The sequence below is a fragment of the Oncorhynchus keta genome, chromosome 10 (genome assembly GCF_023373465.1).
Source record: "Oncorhynchus keta strain PuntledgeMale-10-30-2019 chromosome 10, Oket_V2, whole genome shotgun sequence".
Taxonomy (NCBI): Eukaryota; Metazoa; Chordata; class Actinopteri; order Salmoniformes; family Salmonidae; genus Oncorhynchus; species Oncorhynchus keta.
In genome coordinates, this window is record NC_068430.1 from 31,904,329 (window position 1) to 31,924,412 (window position 20,084).

The 20,084-nt window shown below is 44.7% G+C and overlaps 1 protein-coding gene across 2 annotated transcripts in view; it reads left to right on the forward strand.

The window, feature by feature from the left end:
- The window catches only part of LOC127932194 (protein Wnt-4a), a 41,784-nt gene that overhangs the window by 17,012 nt on the left and 4,688 nt on the right, over nucleotides 1–20,084 (forward strand). For both annotated transcript variants that reach the window (XM_052526862.1, XM_052526863.1), the window contains exon 2: nucleotides 15,600–15,681. In XM_052526862.1, coding sequence (XP_052382822.1) covers nucleotides 15,600–15,681 — 82 coding nt within the window. The remainder of the gene's footprint in view (nucleotides 1–15,599; nucleotides 15,682–20,084) is intronic.

Genomic DNA, 20,084 nt, shown 5'->3' on the forward strand with positions numbered 1-20,084 from the left:
ACATACGTTTCTGATGTAACACATTTGCTGTCAGGTGCAGACTGTGAGTTTGATGCTGTCAGAGTCAGTCCTTACAGAACATTGCCTGGAAAACACTAACATGGCTACCATGGAATTATGTGACATTGTCCAAGTCTAAGAGCTTTATACGCTTCTTGGTTGAAACCTGAAATTATGAACTCTTTTGAGGTATGGCTGTTGATGGCCTGTGGCTGTGCTGCCTCTGTGGCTGAGGGGAGACCACTCAGGGGAGACTCCTCAGGGGACACTGCTGAGGGGAGACCCCTCAGGGGAGACCCCTCAGGGGACACTGCTGAGGGGACACTCCTGAGGGGAGACTCCTGAGGGGAGACTCCTCAGGGGACACTGCTGAGAGGAGACTCCTGGGGGGAGACTCCTGAGGGGCGGCTGAGATCCGGCTGCCCTCTGCAGGCCAGACTGGGTGTTGCAGGTGTGTCTCCTTCTCTGACTGCTGTCCAGCAGAGGTTATCCCAGGTCATCATACTACCTTGGTGAGTGGAGGTGCAGAGTCATCCGTGCTGCTCTCATATACAAGGGCCTGCAGTTTTCTAGACAAGACTAATACTTTATTGTCCATTTTTGTTCAGATCATGGAAATTGATATTTTGCTTTTAACCCAACTCCACGAGAAACACACAGACACGCACAGACACACACACACACACAGAGGGATTGGTAGCCAGCCAGGGTCAGCCGCGATGCAGCAACATAGGTACGATTCAATCTATTCTATATGGCCATATATCTAGGGTCATTATTGTGCTGTGGCAAACCACAGTATGAAGGAATCCAAAGATTGCAAACTAGGACTGGTGTGTGTGTGTGTGTGTGTGTGTGTGTGTGTGTGTGTGTGTGTGTGTGTGTGTGTGTGTGTGTGTGTGTGTGTGTGTGTGTGTGTGTGTGCGTGCGTGCGTGCGTGCGTGCGTGCGTGCGTGCGTGCGTGCGTGTGTGTGCATGCGTGTGTGCGTGCGTGCGTGTTTGAGTATGTGCACTTGTGCCTTGCCACAAACCTTTCCACTTACTTTCCCAATCATGCTTCCAGAATGTCTGTGGTTGTCCTGTTGGCTGGCTTAACTTTGTCTTCCACTAGCTGTGTCCTCCACAAGCTGTGTGGTGAGAGTGTTGTTGTGCCTGGCCTCTGTTCAGACCAGGGACAACATTTTACATTAAGTGCACCATGTGCATGTGAAGCAATGATAAGTTACTATAGTATAAAAGTAGCTGTTGCAGTGAACACAGATGGACAGCACGTGTTTCTGTGAGGAGCTCCCTAAGCTCCTATATAAATCTCCACCTGTTTACCTCTCATGTGTACTCAGCAGAGGCAAGTTTAATCAACTGGTATAAATACCCTGGGAGAGACAGAGACAGAGAGAGCTGTCTGTAAGAGCGTGTGAGAGCTGGTCTCTGTGAGATCCTCCTCTGTGTGAGTAGAGATACATCTAGAGGTTGATCAGTCCTCAGAGGAAGGGGGAGTTGATACAGACCTATCTATCATAGATATATGGTGTACAGCGTGGCATCGTTAGAGCATCACACTTGCTTAGCCAAGGATGTTTTCTCTCTCCTATCTATCTCTCTTCCTTTCTCTCGGTCTCCACTCCAAGCTCCCACTCTCGCTCTCACGCTCTCTCACTGTAGAACTGCAGTGGTTGTAGTGGAGTGGTTGCTGTCTGTCTCTGTCTCTCAGACAGTAGTGGTAGGGCTGTAGTGGAGTGGTTGCTGTCTGTCTCTGTCTCTCAGTCAGTAGTGGTAGGGCTGTAGTGGAGTGGTTGCTGTCTGTCTCTGTCTCTCAGTCAGTAGTGGTTGGGCTGTAGTGGAGTGGTTGATGTCTGTCTCTGTCTCAGTCAGTAGTGGTTGGGCTGTAGTGGAGTGGTTGCTGTCTGTCTCTGTCTCTGTCTCTCAGACAGTAGTGGTAGGGCTGTAGTGGAGTGGTTGCTGTCTGTCTCTGTCTCTCAGACAGTAGTGGTAGGGCTGTAGTGGAGTGGTTGCTGTCTGTCTCTGTCTCTGTCTCTCAGACAGTAGTGGTAGGGCTGTAGTGGAGTGGTTGCTGTCTGTCTCTGTCTCTCAGTCAGTAGTGGTAGGGCTGTAGTGGAGTGGTTGCTGTCTGTCTCTGTCTGTCTCTCAGACAGTAGTGGTAGTGCTGTAGTGGAGTGGTTTCTGTCTGTCTCTGTCTCTGTCTCTCAGACAGTAGTGGTAGGGCTGTAGTAGAGTGGTTGCTGTCTGTCTCTGTCTCTCAGACAGTAGTGGTAGGGCTGTAGTAGAGTGGTTGCTGTCTGTCTCTGTCTCTCAGACAGTAGTGGTAGGGCTGTAGTGGAGTGGTTGCTGTCTGTCTCTGTCTCTCAGACAGTAGTGGTAGGGCTGTAGTGGAGTGGTTGCTGTCTGTCTCTGTCTCTGTCTCTCAGACAGTAGTGGTAGGGCTGTAGTGGAGTGGTTGCTGTCTGTCTCTGTCTCTCAGTCAGTAGTGGTAGGGCTGTAGTGGAGTGGTTGCTGTCTGTCTCTGTCTGTCTCTCAGACAGTAGTGGTAGTGCTGTAGTGGAGTGGTTTCTGTCTGTCTCTGTCTCTGTCTCTCAGACAGTAGTGGTAGGGCTGTAGTAGAGTGGTTGCTGTCTGTCTCTGTCTCTCAGACAGTAGTGGTAGGGCTGTAGTAGAGTGGTTGCTGTCTGTCTCTGTCTCTCAGACAGTAGTGGTAGGGCTGTAGTGGAGTGGTTGTTGTCTGTCTCTGTTTCTGTCTCTGTCTCTGTCTCTCAGACAGTAGTGGTAGGGTTGTAGTGGAGTGGTTGCTGTCTGTCTCTGTCTCTGTCTCTCAGACAGTAGTGGTAGGGTTGTAGTGGAGTGGTTGCTGTCTGTCTCTGTCTCTCAGACAGTAGTGGTAGGGTTGTAGTGGAGTGGTTGCTGTCTGTCTCTGTCTCTCAGACAGTAGTGGTAGGGCTGTAGTGGAGTGGTTGTTGTCTGTCTCTGTCTCTCAGACAGTAGTGGTAGGGTTGTAGTAGAGTGGTTGCTGTCTGTCTCTGTCTCTCAGACAGTGGTGGTAGGGCTGTAGTAGAGTGGTTGTTGTCTGTCTCTGTCTCTCAGACAGTAGTGGTAGGGCTGTAGTGGAGTGGTTGCTGTCTGTCTCTGTCTCTCAGACAGTAGTGGTAGGGTTGTAGTGGAGTGGTTGTTGTCTGTCTCTGTCTCTGTCTCTCAGACAGTAGTGGTAGGGCTGTAGTGGAGTGGTTGTTGTCTGTCTATGTCTCTGTCTCTCAGACAGTAGTGGTAGGGCTGTAGTGGAGTGGTTGCTGTCTGTCTCTGTCTCTCAGACAGTAGTGGTAGGGTTGTAGTGGAGTGGTTGCTGTCTGTCTCTGTCTCTCAGACAGTAGTGGTAGGGTTGTAGTGGAGTGGTTGCTGTCTGTCTCTGTCTCTCAGACAGTAGTGGTAGGGTTGTAGTGGAGTGGTTGTTGTCTGTCTCTGTCTCTGTCTCTGTCTCTCAGACAGTAGTGGTAGGGCTGTAGTGGAGTGGTTGCTGTCTGTCTCTGTCTCTGTCTCTCAGACAGTAGTGGTAGGGCTGTAGTGGAGTGGTTGCTGTCTGTCTCTGTCTCTCAGACCGTAGTGGTAAGGCTGTAGTAGAGTGGTTGCTGTCTGTCTCTGTCTCTCAGACAGTAGTGGTCGGGCTGTAGTAGAGTTGTTGCTGTCTGTCTCTGTCTCTCAGACAGTAGTGGTAGGGCTGTAGTGGAGTGGTTGCTGTCTGTCTCTGTCTCTCAGACAGTAGTGGTCGGGCTGTAGTAGAGTTGTTGCTGTCTGTCTCTGTCTCTCAGACAGTAGTGGTAGGGCTGTAGTGGAGTGGTTGCTGGCTGTCTCTGTCTCTCAGACAGTAGTGGTCGGGCTGTAGTAGAGTTGTTGCTGTCTGTCTCTGTCTCTCAGACAGTAGTGGTAGGGCTGTAGTGGAGTGGTTGCTGTCTGTCTCTGTCTCTCAGACAGTAGTGGTAGGGCTGTAGTGGAGTGGTTGCTATCTGTCTCTGTCTCTCAGACAGTAGTGGTAGGGTTGTAGTGGAGTGGTTGCTATCTGTCTCTGTCTCTCAGACAGTAGTGGTAGGGCTGTAGTGGAGTGGTTGCTGTCTGTCTCTGTCTCTCAGACAGTAGTGGTAGGGCTGTAGTAGAGTGGTTACTGTCTGTCTGTCTCTCAGACAGTAGTGGTAGGGCTGTAGTAGAGTGGTTACTGTCTGTCTGTCTCTGAGACAGTAGTGGTAGGGCTGTAGTGGAGTGGTTGCGTGCTAAGTTGTGCAGGGCTAAGCCTGTTGGAAGCAGCAGTGTTGTGAGGACTGCGATGCCTAATGCAACACAAACACACAGTAGCTGGCGAACATACCACACTCCAGGTGAATACTCCCAGGAACCCACTGACTTTTCCTCCTAGAGAGAGAGAGAGTTTGCCGAGTACTGAGAGCAAGACATATAGGGAATTTAAATGACATTAAATATAAAGGAAGGGAATGGGGTGGAAAGAAATTAGTGGAGGTAGAGAGAGGAAGAAGATAGAGAGAGGAGTGTGTGGTAGAGAGAGGAAGAAGATAGAGAGAGGAGCGTGTGGTAGAGAGAGGAAGAAGATAGAGAGAGGGGTGTGTGGTAGAGAGAGGAAGAAGATAGAGAGAGGAGTGTGTGGTAGAGAGAGGAAGAAGATAGAGAGAGGAGTGTGTGGTAGAGAGAGGAAGAAGATAGAGAGAGGAGTGTGTGGTAGAGAGAGGAAGAAGATAGAGAGAGGAGTGTGTGGTAGAGAAAGGAAGAAGAAGATAGAGAGATGAATGTGTGGTAGAGAGAGGAAGAAGATAGAGAGAGGAGTGTGTGGTAGAGAAAGGAAGAAGAAGATAGAGAGAGTAGTGTGTGGTAGAGAGAGGAAGAAGAAGATAGAGAGAGGAGTGTGTGGTAGAGAGAGGAAGAAGAAGATAGAGAGAGGAGTGTGTGGTAGAGAGAGGAAGAAGAAGATAGAGAGAGGAGTGTGTGGTAGAGAGAGGAAGAAGAAGATAGAGAGAGGAGTGTGTGGTAGAGAGAGGAAGAAGAAGATAGAGAGAGGAGTGTGTGGTAGAGAGAGGAAGAAGAAGATAGAGAGAGGAGTGTGTGGTAGAGAAAGGAAGAAGAAGGTAGAGAGAGGAGTGTGTGGTAGATAGAGGAAGAAGATAGAGAGAGGAGTGTGTGGTAGAGAGAGGAAGAAGATAGAGAGAGGAGTGTGTGGTAGAGAGAGGAAGAAGATAGAGAGAGGAGTGTGTGGTAGAGAGAGGAAGAAGATAGAGAGAGGAGTGTGTGGTAGAGAAAGGAAGAAGAAGATAGAGAGAGTAGTGTGTGGTAGAGAGAGGAAGAAGAAGATAGAGAGAGGAGTGTGGTAGAGAGAGGAAGAAGAAGATAGAGAGAGGAGTGTGTGGTAGAGAGAGGAAGAAGAAGATAGAGAGAGGAGTGTGTGGTAGAGAGAGGAAGAAGAAGATAGAGAGAGGAGTGTGTGGTAGAGAAAGGAAGAAGAAGGTAGAGAGAGGAGTGTGTGGTAGATAGAGGAAGAAGATAGAGAGAGGAGTGTGTGGTAGAGAGAGGAAGAAGATAGAGAGAGGAGTGTGTGGTAGAGAGAGGAAGAAGATAGAGAGAGGAGTGTGTGGTAGAGAAAGGAAGAAGAAGATAGAGAGATGAATGTGTGGTAGAGAGAGGAAGAAGATAGAGAGAGGAGTGTGTGGTAGAGAAAGGAAGAAGAAGATAGAGAGAGTAGTGTGTGGTAGAGAGAGGAAGAAGAAGATAGAGAGAGGAGTGTGTGGTAGAGAGAGGAAGAAGAAGATAGAGAGAGGAGTGTGTGGTAGAGAGAGGAAGAAGATAGAGAGAGGAGTGTGTGGTAGAGAAAGGAAGAAGAAGATAGAGAGATGAATGTGTGGTAGAGAGAGGAAGAAGATAGAGAGAGGAGTGTGTGGTAGAGAAAGGAAGAAGAAGATAGAGAGAGGAGTGTGTGGTAGAGAGAGGAAGAAGATAGAGAGAGGAGTGTGTGGTAGACAAAGGAAGAAGAAGATAGAGAGAGTAGTGTGTGGTAGAGAGAGGAAGAAGAAGATAGAGAGAGGAGTGTGTGGTAGAGAGAGGAAGAAGAAGATAGAGAGAGGAGTGTGTGGTAGAGAGAGGAAGAAGAAGATAGAGAGATGAATGTGTGGTAGAGAGAGGAAGAAGATAGAGAGAGGAGTGTGTGGTAGAGAAAGGAAGAAGAAGATAGAGAGAGTAGTGTGTGGTAGAGAGAGGAAGAAGAAGATAGAGAGAGGAGTGTGTGGTAGAGAGAGGAAGAAGAAGATAGAGAGAGGAGTGTGTGGTAGAGAGAGGAAGAAGAAGATAGAGAGAGGAGTGTGTGGTAGAGAGAGGAAGAAGAAGATAGAGAGAGGAGTGTGTGGTAGAGAGAGGAAGAAGAAGATAGAGAGAGGAGTGTGTGGTAGAGAGAGGAAGAAGAAGATAGAGAGAGGAGTGTGTGGTAGAGAAAGGAAGAAGAAGGTAGAGAGAGGAGTGTGTGGTAGATAGAGGAAGAAGATAGAGAGAGGAGTGTGTGGTAGAGAGAGGAAGAAGATAGAGAGAGGAGTGTGTGGTAGAGAGAGGAAGAAGATAGAGAGAGGAGTGTGTGGTAGAGAGAGGAAGAAGATAGAGAGAGGAGTGTGTGGTAGAGAAAGGAAGAAGAAGATAGAGAGAGTAGTGTGTGGTAGAGAGAGGAAGAAGAAGATAGAGAGAGGAGTGTGTGGTAGAGAGAGGAAGAAGAAGATAGAGAGAGGAGTGTGTGGTAGAGAGAGGAAGAAGAAGATAGAGAGAGGAGTGTGTGGTAGAGAGAGGAAGAAGAAGATAGAGAGAGGAGTGTGTGGTAGAGAAAGGAAGAAGAAGGTAGAGAGAGGAGTGTGTGGTAGATAGAGGAAGAAGATAGAGAGAGGAGTGTGTGGTAGAGAGAGGAAGAAGATAGAGAGAGGAGTGTGTGGTAGAGAGAGGAAGAAGATAGAGAGAGGAGTGTGTGGTAGAGAAAGGAAGAAGAAGATAGAGAGATGAATGTGTGGTAGAGAGAGGAAGAAGATAGAGAGAGGAGTGTGTGGTAGAGAAAGGAAGAAGAAGATAGAGAGAGTAGTGTGTGGTAGAGAGAGGAAGAAGAAGATAGAGAGAGGAGTGTGTGGTAGAGAGAGGAAGAAGAAGATAGAGAGAGGAGTGTGTGGTAGAGAGAGGAAGAAGAAGATAGAGAGAGGAGTGTGTGGTAGAGAGAGGAAGAAGAAGATAGAGAGAGGAGTGTGTGGTAGCGAAAGGAAGAAGAAGATAGAGAGAGGAGTGTGTGGTAGAGAGAGGAAGAAGATAGAGAGAGGAGTGTGTGGTAGAGAAAGGAAGAAGAAGATAGAGAGATGAATGTGTGGTAGAGAGAGGAAGAAGATAGAGAGAGGAGTGTGTGGTAGAGAAAGGAAGAAGAAGATAGAGAGAGTAGTGTGTGGTAGAGAGAGGAAGAAGAAGATAGAGAGAGGAGTGTGTGGTAGAGAGAGGAAGAAGAAGATAGAGAGAGGAGTGTGTGGTAGAGAGAGGAAGAAGAAGATAGAGAGAGGAGTGTGTGGTAGAGAGAGGAAGAAGAAGATAGAGAGAGGAGTGTGTGGTAGAGAGAGGAAGAAGAAGATAGAGAGAGGAGTGTGTGGTAGAGAGAGGAAGAAGATAGAGAGAGGAGTGTGTGGTAGAGAGAGGAAGAAGAAGATAGAGAGAGGAGTGTGTGGTAGAGAAAGGAAGAAGAAGGTAGAGAGAGGAGTGTGTGGTAGATAGAGGAAGAAGATAGAGAGAGGAGTGTGTGGTAGAGAGAGGAAGAAGATAGAGAGAGGAGTGTGTGGTAGAGAGAGGAAGAAGATAGAGAGAGGAGTGTGTGGTAGAGAGAGGAAGAAGATAGAGAGAGGAGTGTGTGGTAGAGAAAGGAAGAAGAAGATAGAGAGAGTAGTGTGTGGTAGAGAGAGGAAGAAGAAGATAGAGAGAGGAGTGTGTGGTAGAGAGAGGAAGAAGAAGATAGAGAGAGGAGTGTGTGGTAGAGAGAGGAAGAAGAAGATAGAGAGAGGAGTGTGTGGTAGAGAGAGGAAGAAGAAGATAGAGAGAGGAGTGTGTGGTAGAGAGAGGAAGAAGATAGAGAGAGGAGTGTGTGGTAGAGAGAGGAAGAAGAAGATAGAGAGAGGAGTGTGTGGTAGAGAAAGGAAGAAGGTAGAGAGAGGAGTGTGTGGTAGATAGAGGAAGAAGATAGAGAGAGGAGTGTGTGGTAGAGAGAGGAAGAGGAAGATAGAGAGAGGAGTGTGTTGTAGAGAAAGGAAGAAGAAGGTAGAGAGAGGAGTGTGTGGTAGAGAGAGGAAGAAGAAGATAGAAAGAGGAGTGTGTGGTAGAGAGAGTAAGAAGAAGATAGAGAGAGGAGTGTGTGGTAGAGAAAGGAATAAGAAGGGGAGGGACAGGAAACAGTGGAAAGAGAGAGGAAGAAGGGGAGGGACAGGAAACAGTGGAAAGAGAGAGGAAGAAGGGGAGGGACAGGAAACAGTGGAAAGAGAGAGGAAGAAGGGGAGGGACAGGAAACAGTGGAAAGAGAGAGGAAGAAGGGGAGGGAGAGGAAACAGGGTAATAGAGAGGAAGAAGGGGAGGGACAGGAAACAGTGGAAAGAGAGAGGAAGAAGGGGAGGGAGAGGAAACAGTGGAAAGAGAGAGGAAGAAGGGGGAGAGGAAACAGTAGGAAGAGAGAGGAAGAAGGGGGGGAGAGGAAACAGTGGGAAGAGAGAGGAAGAAGGGTAGGGAGAGGAAACAGGGAAATAGAGAGGAAGAAGGGGAGGGAGAGGAAACAGGGTAATAGAGAGGAAGAAGGGTAGGGAGAGGAAACAGTGGAAAGAGAGAGGAAGAAGGGGGGGAGAGGAAACAGTGGGAAGAGAGAGGAAGAAGGGGAGGGAGAGGAAACAGGGAAATAGAGAGGAAGAAGGGTAGGAGAGGAAACAGTGGAAAGAGAGAGGAAGAAGGGGAGGGAGAGGAAACAGTGGAAAGAGAGAGGAAGAAGGGTAGGGAGAGGAAACAGTGGAAAGAGAGAGGAAGAAGGGTAGGGAGAGGAAACAGTGGAAAGAGAGAGGAAGAAGGGGAGGGAGAGGAAACAGTGGAAAGAGAGAGGAAGAAGGGGAGGGAGAGGAAACAGGAAAATACAGAGGAAGAAGGGTAGGGAGAGGAAACAGGGCAATAGAGAGGAAGAAGGGTAGGGAGAGGAAACAGTGGAAAGAGAGAGGAAGAAGGGGAGAGGAAACAGTGGGAAGAGAGAGGAAGAATGGGAGGGAGAGGAAACAGGGCAATAGAGAGGAAGAAGGGTAGGGAGAGGAAACAGTGGAAAGAGAGAGGAAGAAGGGGGGAGAGGAAACAGTGGGAAGAGAGAGGAAGAAGGGGAGGGAGAGGAAACAGTAGAAAGAGAGAGGAAGAAGGAGAGGGAGAGGGAACAGGGAAATAGAGAGGAAGAAGTGGAGGGAGAGGAAACAGTGGAAAGAGAGAGGAGAAAGGGGAGGGAGAGGAAACAGTAGAAAGAGAGAGGAAGAAGGAGAGGGAGAGGAAACAGTAGAAAGAGAGAGGAAGAAGGGGAGGGAGAGGAAACAGGGAAATAGAGAGGAAGAAGGGGAGGGAGAGGAAACAGGGAAATAGAGAGGAAGAAGGGTAGGGAGAGGAAACAGTGGAAAGAGAGAGGAAGAAGGGGAGGGAGAGGAAACAGTAGAAAGAGAGAGGAAGAAGGGGAGGGAGAGGAAACAGGGAAATAGAGAGGAAGAAGGGGAGGGAGAGGAAACAGTGAAAGAGAGAGGAAGAAGGGGAGGGAGAGGAAACAGTAGAAAGAGAGAGGAAGAAGGGGAGGGAGAGGAAACAGGGAAATAGAGAGGAAGAAGGGGAGGGAGAGGAAACAGTGAAAGAGAGAGGAAGAAGGGGAGGGAGAGGAAACAGTGGAAAGAGAGAGGAAGAAGGAGAGGGAGAGGAAACAGGGAAATCAAGAGGAAGAAGGGGGGGGAGAGGAAACAGAGAATAGAGAGGAAGAAGGGGAGGGACAGGAAACAGTAGAAAGAGAGAGGAAGAAGGAGAGGGAGAGGGAACAGGGAAATAGAGAGGAAGAAGGGGAGGGAGAGGAAACAGGGTAATAGAGAGGAAGAAGGGTAGGGAGAGGAAACAGTGGAAAGAGAGAGGAAGAAGGGGGGGAGAGGAAACAGTGGGAAGAGAGAGGAAGAAGGGGAGGGAGAGGAAACAGGGAAATAGAGAGGAAGAAGGGTAGGGAGAGGAAACAGTGGAAAGAGAGAGGAAGAAGGGGAGGGAGAGGAAACAGTGGAAAGAGAGAGGAAGAAGGGTAGGGAGAGGAAACAGTGGAAAGAGAGAGGAAGAAGGGTAGGGAGAGGAAACAGTGGAAAGAGAGAGGAAGAAGGGGAGGGAGAGGAAACAGTGGAAAGAGAGAGGAAGAAGGGGAGGGAGAGGAAACAGGAAAATACAGAGGAAGAAGGGTAGGGAGAGGAAACAGGGCAATAGAGAGGAAGAAGGGTAGGGAGAGGAAACAGTGGAAAGAGAGAGGAAGAAGGGGGAGAGGAAACAGTGGGAAGAGAGAGGAAGAATGGGAGGGAGAGGAAACAGGGCAATAGAGAGGAAGAAGGGTAGGGAGAGGAAACAGTGGAAAGAGAGAGGAAGAAGGGGGGAGAGGAAACAGTGGGAAGAGAGAGGAAGAAGGGGAGGGAGAGGAAACAGTAGAAAGAGAGAGGAAGAAGGAGAGGGAGAGGGAACAGGGAAATAGAGAGGAAGAAGTGGAGGGAGAGGAAACAGTGGAAAGAGAGAGGAGGAAGGGGAGGGAGAGGAAACAGTAGAAAGAGAGAGGAAGAAGGAGAGGGAGAGGGAACAGGGAAATAGAGAGGAAGAAGGGGAGGGAGAGGAAACAGGGAAATAGAGAGGAAGAAGGGGAGGGAGAGGAAACAGGGAAATAGAGAGGAAGAAGGGGAGGGAGAGGAAACAGAGAATAGAGAGGAAGAAGGGGGGACAGGAAACAGTAGAAAGAGAGAGGAAGAAGGAGAGGGAGAGGGAAAAGGGAAATAGAGAGGAAGAAGGGGAGGGAGAGGAAACAGGGAAATAGAGAGGAAGAAGGGGAGGGACAGGAAACAGTAGAAAGAGAGAGGAAGAAGGGGAGGGAGAGGAAACAGGGAAATATAGAGGAAGAAGGGGAGGGAGAGGAAACAGTGGAAAGAGAGAGGAAGAAGGGGAAGGAGAGGAAACAGTAGAAAGAGAGAGGAAGAAGGGGATGGAGAGGAAACAGGGAAATCAAGAGGAAGAAGGGGGGGGAGAGGAAACAGAGAATAGAGAGGAAGAAGGGGAGGGACAGGAAACAGTAGAAAGAGAGAGGAAGAAGGAGAGGGAGAGGGAACAGGGAAATAGAGAGGAAGAAGGGGAGGGAGAGGAAACAGGGAAATAGAGAGGAAGAAGGGGAGGGAGAGGAAACAGTGGAAAGAGAGAGGAAGAAGGGGAGGGAGAGGAAACAGTAGAAAGAGATAGGAAGAAGGAGAGGGAGAGGAAACAGTAGAAAGAGAGAGGAAGAAGGGGAGGGAGAGGAAACAGGGAAATAGAGAGGAAGAAGGGGAGGGAGAGGAAACAGTGAAAGAGAGAGGAAGAAGGGGAGGGAGAGGAAACAGTAGAAAGAGAGAGGAAGAAGGGGAGGGAGAGGAAACAGGGAAATAGAGAGGAAGAAGGGGAGGGAGAGGAAACAGTGAAAGAGAGAGGAAGAAGGGGAGGGAGAGGAAACAGTGGAAAGAGAGAGGAAGAAGGAGAGGGAGAGGAAACAGGGAAATAGAGAGGAAGAAGGGTAGGGAGAGGAAACAGTGGAAAGAGAGAGGAAGAAGGGGAGGGAGAGGAAACAGTGAAAGAGAGAGAAAGAAGGGGAGGGAGAGGAAACAGTGGAAAGAGAGAGGAAGAAGGAGAGGGAGAGGAAACAGGGAAATAGAGAGGAAGAAGGGTAGGGAGAGGAAACAGTGGAAAGAGAGAGGAAGAAGGGGAGGGAGAGGAAACAGTAGAAAGAGAGAGGAAGAAGGGGAGGGAGAGGAAACAGGGAAATAGAGAGGAAGAAGGGGAGGGAGAGGAAACAGTGAAAGAGAGAGGAAGAAGGGGAGGGAGAGGAAACAGTGGAAAGAGAGAGGAAGAAGGGGAGGGAGAGGAAACAGTAGAAAGAGAGAGGTCGAGGTATTCTGCTGTAAGTAGGAGGAGGATGGCTCTAGGAAACGTCTCTGTGTTGTTTTGGTACCCCTGGCTTGGGAAATAGGGGGTGGGGGAGAGCGGGATTGTTTCTAGGAAACCATACACAAAATTTATATTTTGACCAAATATTTAGGAAGAGGTCATCATTTCATGGGGTCTGTGAAGGAAGAAACCACATGGAAAAAGTGATAAACAAGTTACGTCCAGAAAACAGATTTTCACAAAGTCTAATTCATTTATTGTTTGAGGTTTCCTGATGTTTGTATCTAAACCAAGTAGATCATTTTAAGATTGTTCTATTGTTATATACCTCAGTTGGGGTCTCTATAAGCTTCAATATGAGGTCCTAAACCCAGCATGAAAGTGCATCCTTGTAGCTGGGTGGGCTAATATAGTCAAAATGTTTGCCTTGGGGTAATGGGCCAATGGCCATGGGGTATGTTGAGCCAATGGTAATTTGAGTGAATTGAAGTGTTGTTCTTCCCAGGCGTAATGCAAGGCATTATCGCTGGGTTATGAGGTAACAACAGGGCCTATGTTAAATGTGTTTGAAAATATTTAAAAAGTGTTTGTTAGGTGAAATATATATAGATATCTTTGTTAGGGCGGCAGGTAGCCTAGCGGTTAAGTAAGGGCCAGTAACTGAAAGGTCACTGGTTTGAATCCCCCAGCTGACAAGGTGAAAAATCTGTCAATGTGCCCTTGAGCAAGGTACTTAACCCTAGTCACTCTGGATAAGAGCATCTGCTAAATGACAAATAAATAATACATTTCCCTTGACGGAGTGATGCTGAATGAAAAAAAGGGCTCAATTTACCCCACTCTGCCCGACACAGCCGAATGAATAGATAAAGATGGAAAGGACTGTGTCAGGTAGCCTAGCAGGTAGCCTAGCAGGTAGCCTAGCAGGTAGCCTAACAGGTAGCCTAGCAGGTAGCCTAGCAGGTAGCCTAACAGGTAGCCTAACAGGTAGCCTAACAGGTAGCCTAACAGGTAGCCTAGCAGGTAGCCTAACAGGTAGCCTAACAGGTAGCCTAACAGGTAGCCTAGCAGGTAGCCTAGCAGGTAGCCTAACAGGTAGCCTAGCAGGTAGCCTAACAGGTAGCCTAGCAGGTAGCCTAACAGGTAGCCTAACAGGTAGCCTAGCAGGTAGCCTAACAGGTAGCCTAACAGGTAGCCTAGCAGGTAGCCTAACAGGTAGCCTAACAGGTAGCCTAGCAGGTAGCCTAGCAGGTAGCCTAACAGGTAGCCTAGCAGGTAGCCTAACAGGTAGCCTAGCAGGTAGCCTAACAGGTAGCCTAACAGGTAGCCTAGCAGGTAGCCTAACAGGTAGCCTAACAGGTAGCCTAGCAGGTAGCCTAACAGGTAGCCTAACAGGTAGCCTAACAGGTAGCCTAGCAGGTAGCCTAACAGGTAGCCTAGCAGGTAGCCTAACAGGTAGCCTAACAGGTAGCCTAACAGGTAGCCTAGCAGGTAGCCCAACAGGTAGCCTAGCAGGTAGCCTAACAGGTAGCCTAACAGGTAGCCTAGCAGGTAGCCTAACAGGTAGCCTAACAGGTAGCCTAGCAGGTAGCCTAGCAGGTAGCCTAACAGGTAGCCTAGCAGGTAGCCTAACAGGTAGCCTAGCAGGTAGCCTAACAGGTAGCCTAGCAGGTAGCCTAGCAGGTAGTCTAGCTGTTTAGTGCGGTGGGCCAGTAACTGAAGAAAAGTCTGCCAATGTGCCCTTGAGCAAGGCACTTAACCTAAATTGCTCCTGTAAGTCTCTGGATAAGTATTACATACACACTAACACACACTCCCCAAATGTCTGGGCTAGTCTTTTCCCATGTAGCACCGTCTCACAAATACACAGCCAGAACATCAGCTTCGTAGAGCTTATCTGTCGTTTTCTCATGTGGGTTATCCAAAGTTTATTAAATGTTTCCAGGGTCAGGGCTGGGCCAGTGGCATGCCAGCAACAGCAACTGGTGCTTTATGAGTACTTTCATCTGTGTGTGTGTGTGTGTGTGTGTGTGTGTGTGTGTGTGTGTGTGTGTGTGTGTGTGTGTGTGTGTGTGTGTGTGTGTGTGTGTGTGTGTGTGTGTGTGTGTGTGTGTGTGTGTGTGTGTGTGTGTGTGTGTGTGTGTGTAAAGGTATTGAATGCTGAGGGGACAGGTTTATGTGTTGGGAGAGATGCTGTGTCTCACTAGCTGCAGTACAGCCAGACAATGATTCTCCAGTGTTCAGAAGAGGTTTCGCAGCTGGATGTGTGGAGACTGTAGACCCAGACATACAGAGCACACAGCTCAAGGTTGAGGGTCTTATTGTTGTATAGCTGTAGAGGAACGTCAATGTCTTTTATTGAAGGAAGAGTGGTATGTACAAATTGAGGGAAGATAATTCTTTAACTGATTAACTTTAACACAAAGAGAATGATGCAGACATTATTCTCAGGTACATGACAAAACTGAAGAGAGAAACGTAATTCTACATGTTCAATCATTTGTTTAGTATATACCATCTTCTCTGTTGGTGTAGACAGTTGGTTGTGAACTGATCCTGTACCACTTCATGAATAGAAGGTGATTGGTTGCTGTTGTCAGACAGACTGAGGAGAGGATGGGAGCAGTGGTGTGATAGTGAGTGAGGTCACCCTGCTGTGTAGACAAGACTGTCGGAGGGATGGTGTGGTCGAGTGGTCACGGTCCAGGTTATCTGACCATTGACGAGGGGAGGTGACTGGGAGAGAAGGAGAGACAGAGACAGAGAGAGATGGGGAGAGGGAAAGAAAGAGGTTATCTGGGCTGTAGAGGAAGGGTGGTGAGGGTGGAAGGCTAGAAGGAGGTGTGTGGACTATCAGCCCTGGGAGAGACCCCAATCAACCTTACCTAATGATACCCTGTCAACATAGGAGGGAGAGAAGGACAGAGAGACTGACAGAGAGAGAGAGGGAGAAGGGCAAGGTGAGGGAGAGCAGGAGGAGAGTAAGGTGAGGGACAGAGAGAGAGAGAGAGAGAGGGAGGGCCACAGACAAGGCTCAGAGAGCCCCTCTGTGGGAAGTTCTGGTGAAGAGTGTGTCTGTGATGAGTGTATGAAATGGGCCTATTTCTGTAAGGTGCTTTTAGCCAAAGAGATATGGGACTGAAGGAGAGAGGATGACCTGTGTGTCCTGGAGGGGGTGTGGATGATAAACCTCTTTCCCTCCTCTCAACATGGTGACCAAAACGTTCCCACAACGTCATGGGGAGCCAAACGTCTCCCTATCAGGCTGTAGAACTAAACCTATACATAGCCCATGCTGAGGCATCTGTGTCTGTCTATGGACACTTTTATATCATCTCAGTAATTGGAGGGAATATTTCATATCAATTCTCCCCCCTTCTCTGTGTCTCTGTAAGGTACCTGGCTAAACTGTCGTCGGTTGGCAGTATCAGTGATGAGGAGACGTGTGAACGCCTGCGAGGACTCATCCAGAGACAGGTACACATCTACCATGACAAACTGTGGTCATATTTTCAGGTTTGTAAGGTTGGCAGGGTATGACAAGATGGTACATAAGTTATAGAAGTTATGTCCAAGTCTTTGAATTCAAGATACAAGTCATAGTCATTTAGCATTCTCTTTAACCAGGAGCAGATCTGTAATGTAATGATCATTATTCTAACCAGATACAGATCTGTAATATAATGATCATTATTCTAACCAGGAGCAGATCTGTAATGTAATGATCATTATTCTAACCAGATACAGATCTGTAATATAATGATCATTCTCTTTAACCAGGAGCAGATCTGTAATGTAATGATCATTATTCTAACCAGATACAGATCTGTAATATAATGATCATTCTCTTTAACCAGGAGCAGATCTGTAATGTAATGATCATTATTCTAACCAGGAGCAGATCTGTAATGTAATGATCATTATTCTAACCAGATACAGATCTGTAATATAATGATCATTCTCTTTAACCAGGAGCAGATCTGTAATGTAATGATCATTATTCTAACCAGATACAGATCTGTAATATAATGATCATTCTCTTTAACCAGGAGCAGATCTGTAATGTAATGATCATTATTCTAACCAGATACAGATCTGTAATGTAATGATCATTATTCTAACCAGATACAGATCTGTAATATAATGATCATTATTCTAACCAGGAGCAGAGCTGTAATGTAATGATCATTATTCTAACCAGATACAGATCTGTAATGTAATGATCATTATTCTAACCAGATACAGATCTGTAATATAATGATCATTATTCTAACCAGGAGCAGAGCTGTAATGTAATGATCATTATTCTAACCAGGAACAGATCTGTAATGTAATGATCATTATTCTAACCAGATATAGATCGGTAATGTAATGATCATTATTCTAACCAGATACAGATCTGTAATGTAATGATCATTATTATAACCAGATACAGATCTGTAATATAATGATCATTATCATAACCAGATACAGATCTGTAATGTAATGATCATTATTCTAACCAGATACAGATCTGTAATAATGATCATTATTCTAACCAGATACAGATCGGTAATGTAATGATCATTATTCTAACCAGATACAGATCTGTAATATAATGATCATTATTCTAACCAGGAGCAGAGCTGTAATGTAATGATCATTATTCCAACCAGGAGCAGATCTGTAATGTTATGATCATTATTCTAACCAGGAGCAGATCTGTAATGTAATGATCATTATTCTAACCAGATACAGATCTGTAATATAATGATCATTATTCTAACCAGGAGCAGAGCTGTAATGTAATGATCATTATTCTAAACAGGGCAGATCTGTAATGTAATGATCATTATTATAACCAGATATAGATCGGTAATGTAATGATCATTATTCTAACCAGGAGCAGATCTGTAATGTAATTATCATTATTCTAACCAGATACAGATCTGTAATGTAATGATCATTATTCTAACCAGATACAAATCTGTAATAACGATCATTATTCTAACCAGATACAGATCTGTAATGTAATGATCATTATTCTAACCAGGTGCAGATCTGTAATGTAATGATCATTATTCTAACCAGGAGCAGATCTGTAATGTAATGATCATTATTCTAACCTGATACAGATCTGTAATAATGATCATTATTCTAACCAGATACAGATCTGTAATGTTATGATCATTATTCTTGCCAGATACAGATCTGTAATGTTATGATCATTATTCTAACCAGATACAGATCTGTAATGTTATGATCATTATTCTAACCAGATACAGATCTGTAATGTTATGATCATTATTCTAACCAGATACCGATCTGTAATGTAATGATCATTATTCTAACCAGACACAGAACTGTAATATAATGATCATTATTATAACCAGATATAGATCGGTAATGTAATGATCATTATTCTAACCAGATACCGATCTGTAATGTAATGATCATTATTCTAACCAGATACAGATCTGTAATAACGATCATTATTCTAACAAGATACAGATCTGTAATGTAATGATCATTATTCTAACCAGATACAGATCTGTAATGTAATGATCATTATTTTAACCAGGTGCAGATCTGTAATGTAATGATCATTATTCTAACCAGGAGTAGATCTGTAATGTAATGATCATTATTCTAACCAGATACAGATCTGTAATAATGATCATTATTCTAACCAGATACAGATCTGTAATGTTATGATCATTATTCTTGCCAGATACAGATCTGTAATGTTATGATTATTATTCTAACCAGATACAGATCTGTAATGTTATGATCATTATTCTAACCAGATACAGATCTGTAATGTTATGATCATTATTCTAACCAGGTGCAGATCTGTAATGTAATGATCATTATTCTAACCAGATACAGATCTGTAATAATGATCATTATTCTAACCAGATACAGATCTGTAATGTTATGATCATTATTCTTGCCAGATACAGATCTGTAATGTTATGATTATTATTCTAACCAGATACAGATCTGTAATGTTATGATTATTATTCTAACCAGATACAGAGCTGTAATGTTATGATCATTATTCTAACCAGATACAGATCTGTAATGTTATGATCATTATTCTTGCCAGATACAGATCTGTAATGTTATGATTATTATTCTAACCAGATACAGATCTGTAATGTTATGATCATTATTCTAACCAGATATAGATCGGTAATGTAATGATCATTATTCTAACCAGATACAGATCTGTAATGTAATGATCATTATTATAACCAGATACAGATCTGTAATATAATGATCATTATCATAACCAGATACAGATCTGTAATGTAATGATCATTATTCTAACCAGATACAGATCTGTAATATAATGAACATTATTCTAACCAGGTGCAGATCTGTAATGTAATGATCATTATTCTAACCAGATACAGATCTGTAATAACTATCATTATTCTAACCAGATACAGATCGGTAATGTAATGATCATTATTCTAACCAGATACAGATCTGTAATATAATGATCATTATTCTAACCAGGAGCAGAGCTGTAATGTAATGATCATTATTCCAACCAGGAGCAGATCTGTAATGTTATGATCATTATACTAACCAGGAGCAGATCTGTAATGTAATGATCATTATTCTAACCAGATACAGATCTGTAATATAATGATCATTATTCTAACCAGGAGCAGAGCTGTAATGTAATGATCATTATTCTAACCAGGGCAGATCTGTAATGTAATGATCATTATTATAACCAGATATAGATCGGTAATGTAATGATCATTATTCTAACCAGGAGCAGATCTGTAATGTAATGATCATTATTCCAACCAGGAGCAGATCTGTAATGTTATGATCATTATACTAACCAGGAGCAGATCTGTAATATAATGATCATTATTCTAACCAGGAGCAGAGCTGTAATGTAATGATCATTATTCCAACCAGGAGCAGATCTGTAATGTTATGATCATTATACTAACCAGGAGCAGATCTGTAATGTAATGATCATTATTCTAACCAGATACAGATCTGTAATGTTATGATCATTATTCTAACCAGATACAGATCTGTAATGTTATGATCATTATTCTAACCAGATACCGATCTGTAATGTAATGATCATTATTCTAACCAGACACAGAACTGTAATATAATGATCATTATTATAACCAGATATAGATCGGTAATGTAATGATCATTATTCTAACCAGATACCGATCTGTAATGTAATGATCATTATTCTAACCAGATACAGATCTGTAATAACGATCATTATTCTAACAAGATACAGATCTGTAATGTAATGATCATTATTCTAACCAGATACAGATCTGTAATGTAATGATCATTATTTTAACCAGGTGCAGATCTGTAATGTAATGATCATTATTCTAACCAGGAGTAGATCTGTAATGTAATGATCATTATTCTAACCAGATACAGATCTGTAATAATGATCATTATTCTAACCAGATACAGATCTGTAATGTTATGATCATTATTCTTGCCAGATACAGATCTGTAATGTTATGATTATTATTCTAACCAGATACAGATCTGTAATGTTATGATCATTATTCTAACCAGATACAGATCTGTAATGTTATGATCATTATTCTAACCAGGTGCAGATCTGTAATGTAATGATCATTATTCTAACCAGATACAGATCTGTAATAATGATCATTATTCTAACCAGATACAGATCTGTAATGTTATGATCATTATTCTTGCCAGATACAGATCTGTAATGTTATGATTATTATTCTAACCAGATACAGATCTGTAATGTTATGATTATTATTCTAACCAGATACAGATCTGTAATGTTATGATCATTATTCTAACCAGATACAGATCTGTAATGTTATGATCATTATTCTTGCCAGATACAGATCTGTAAT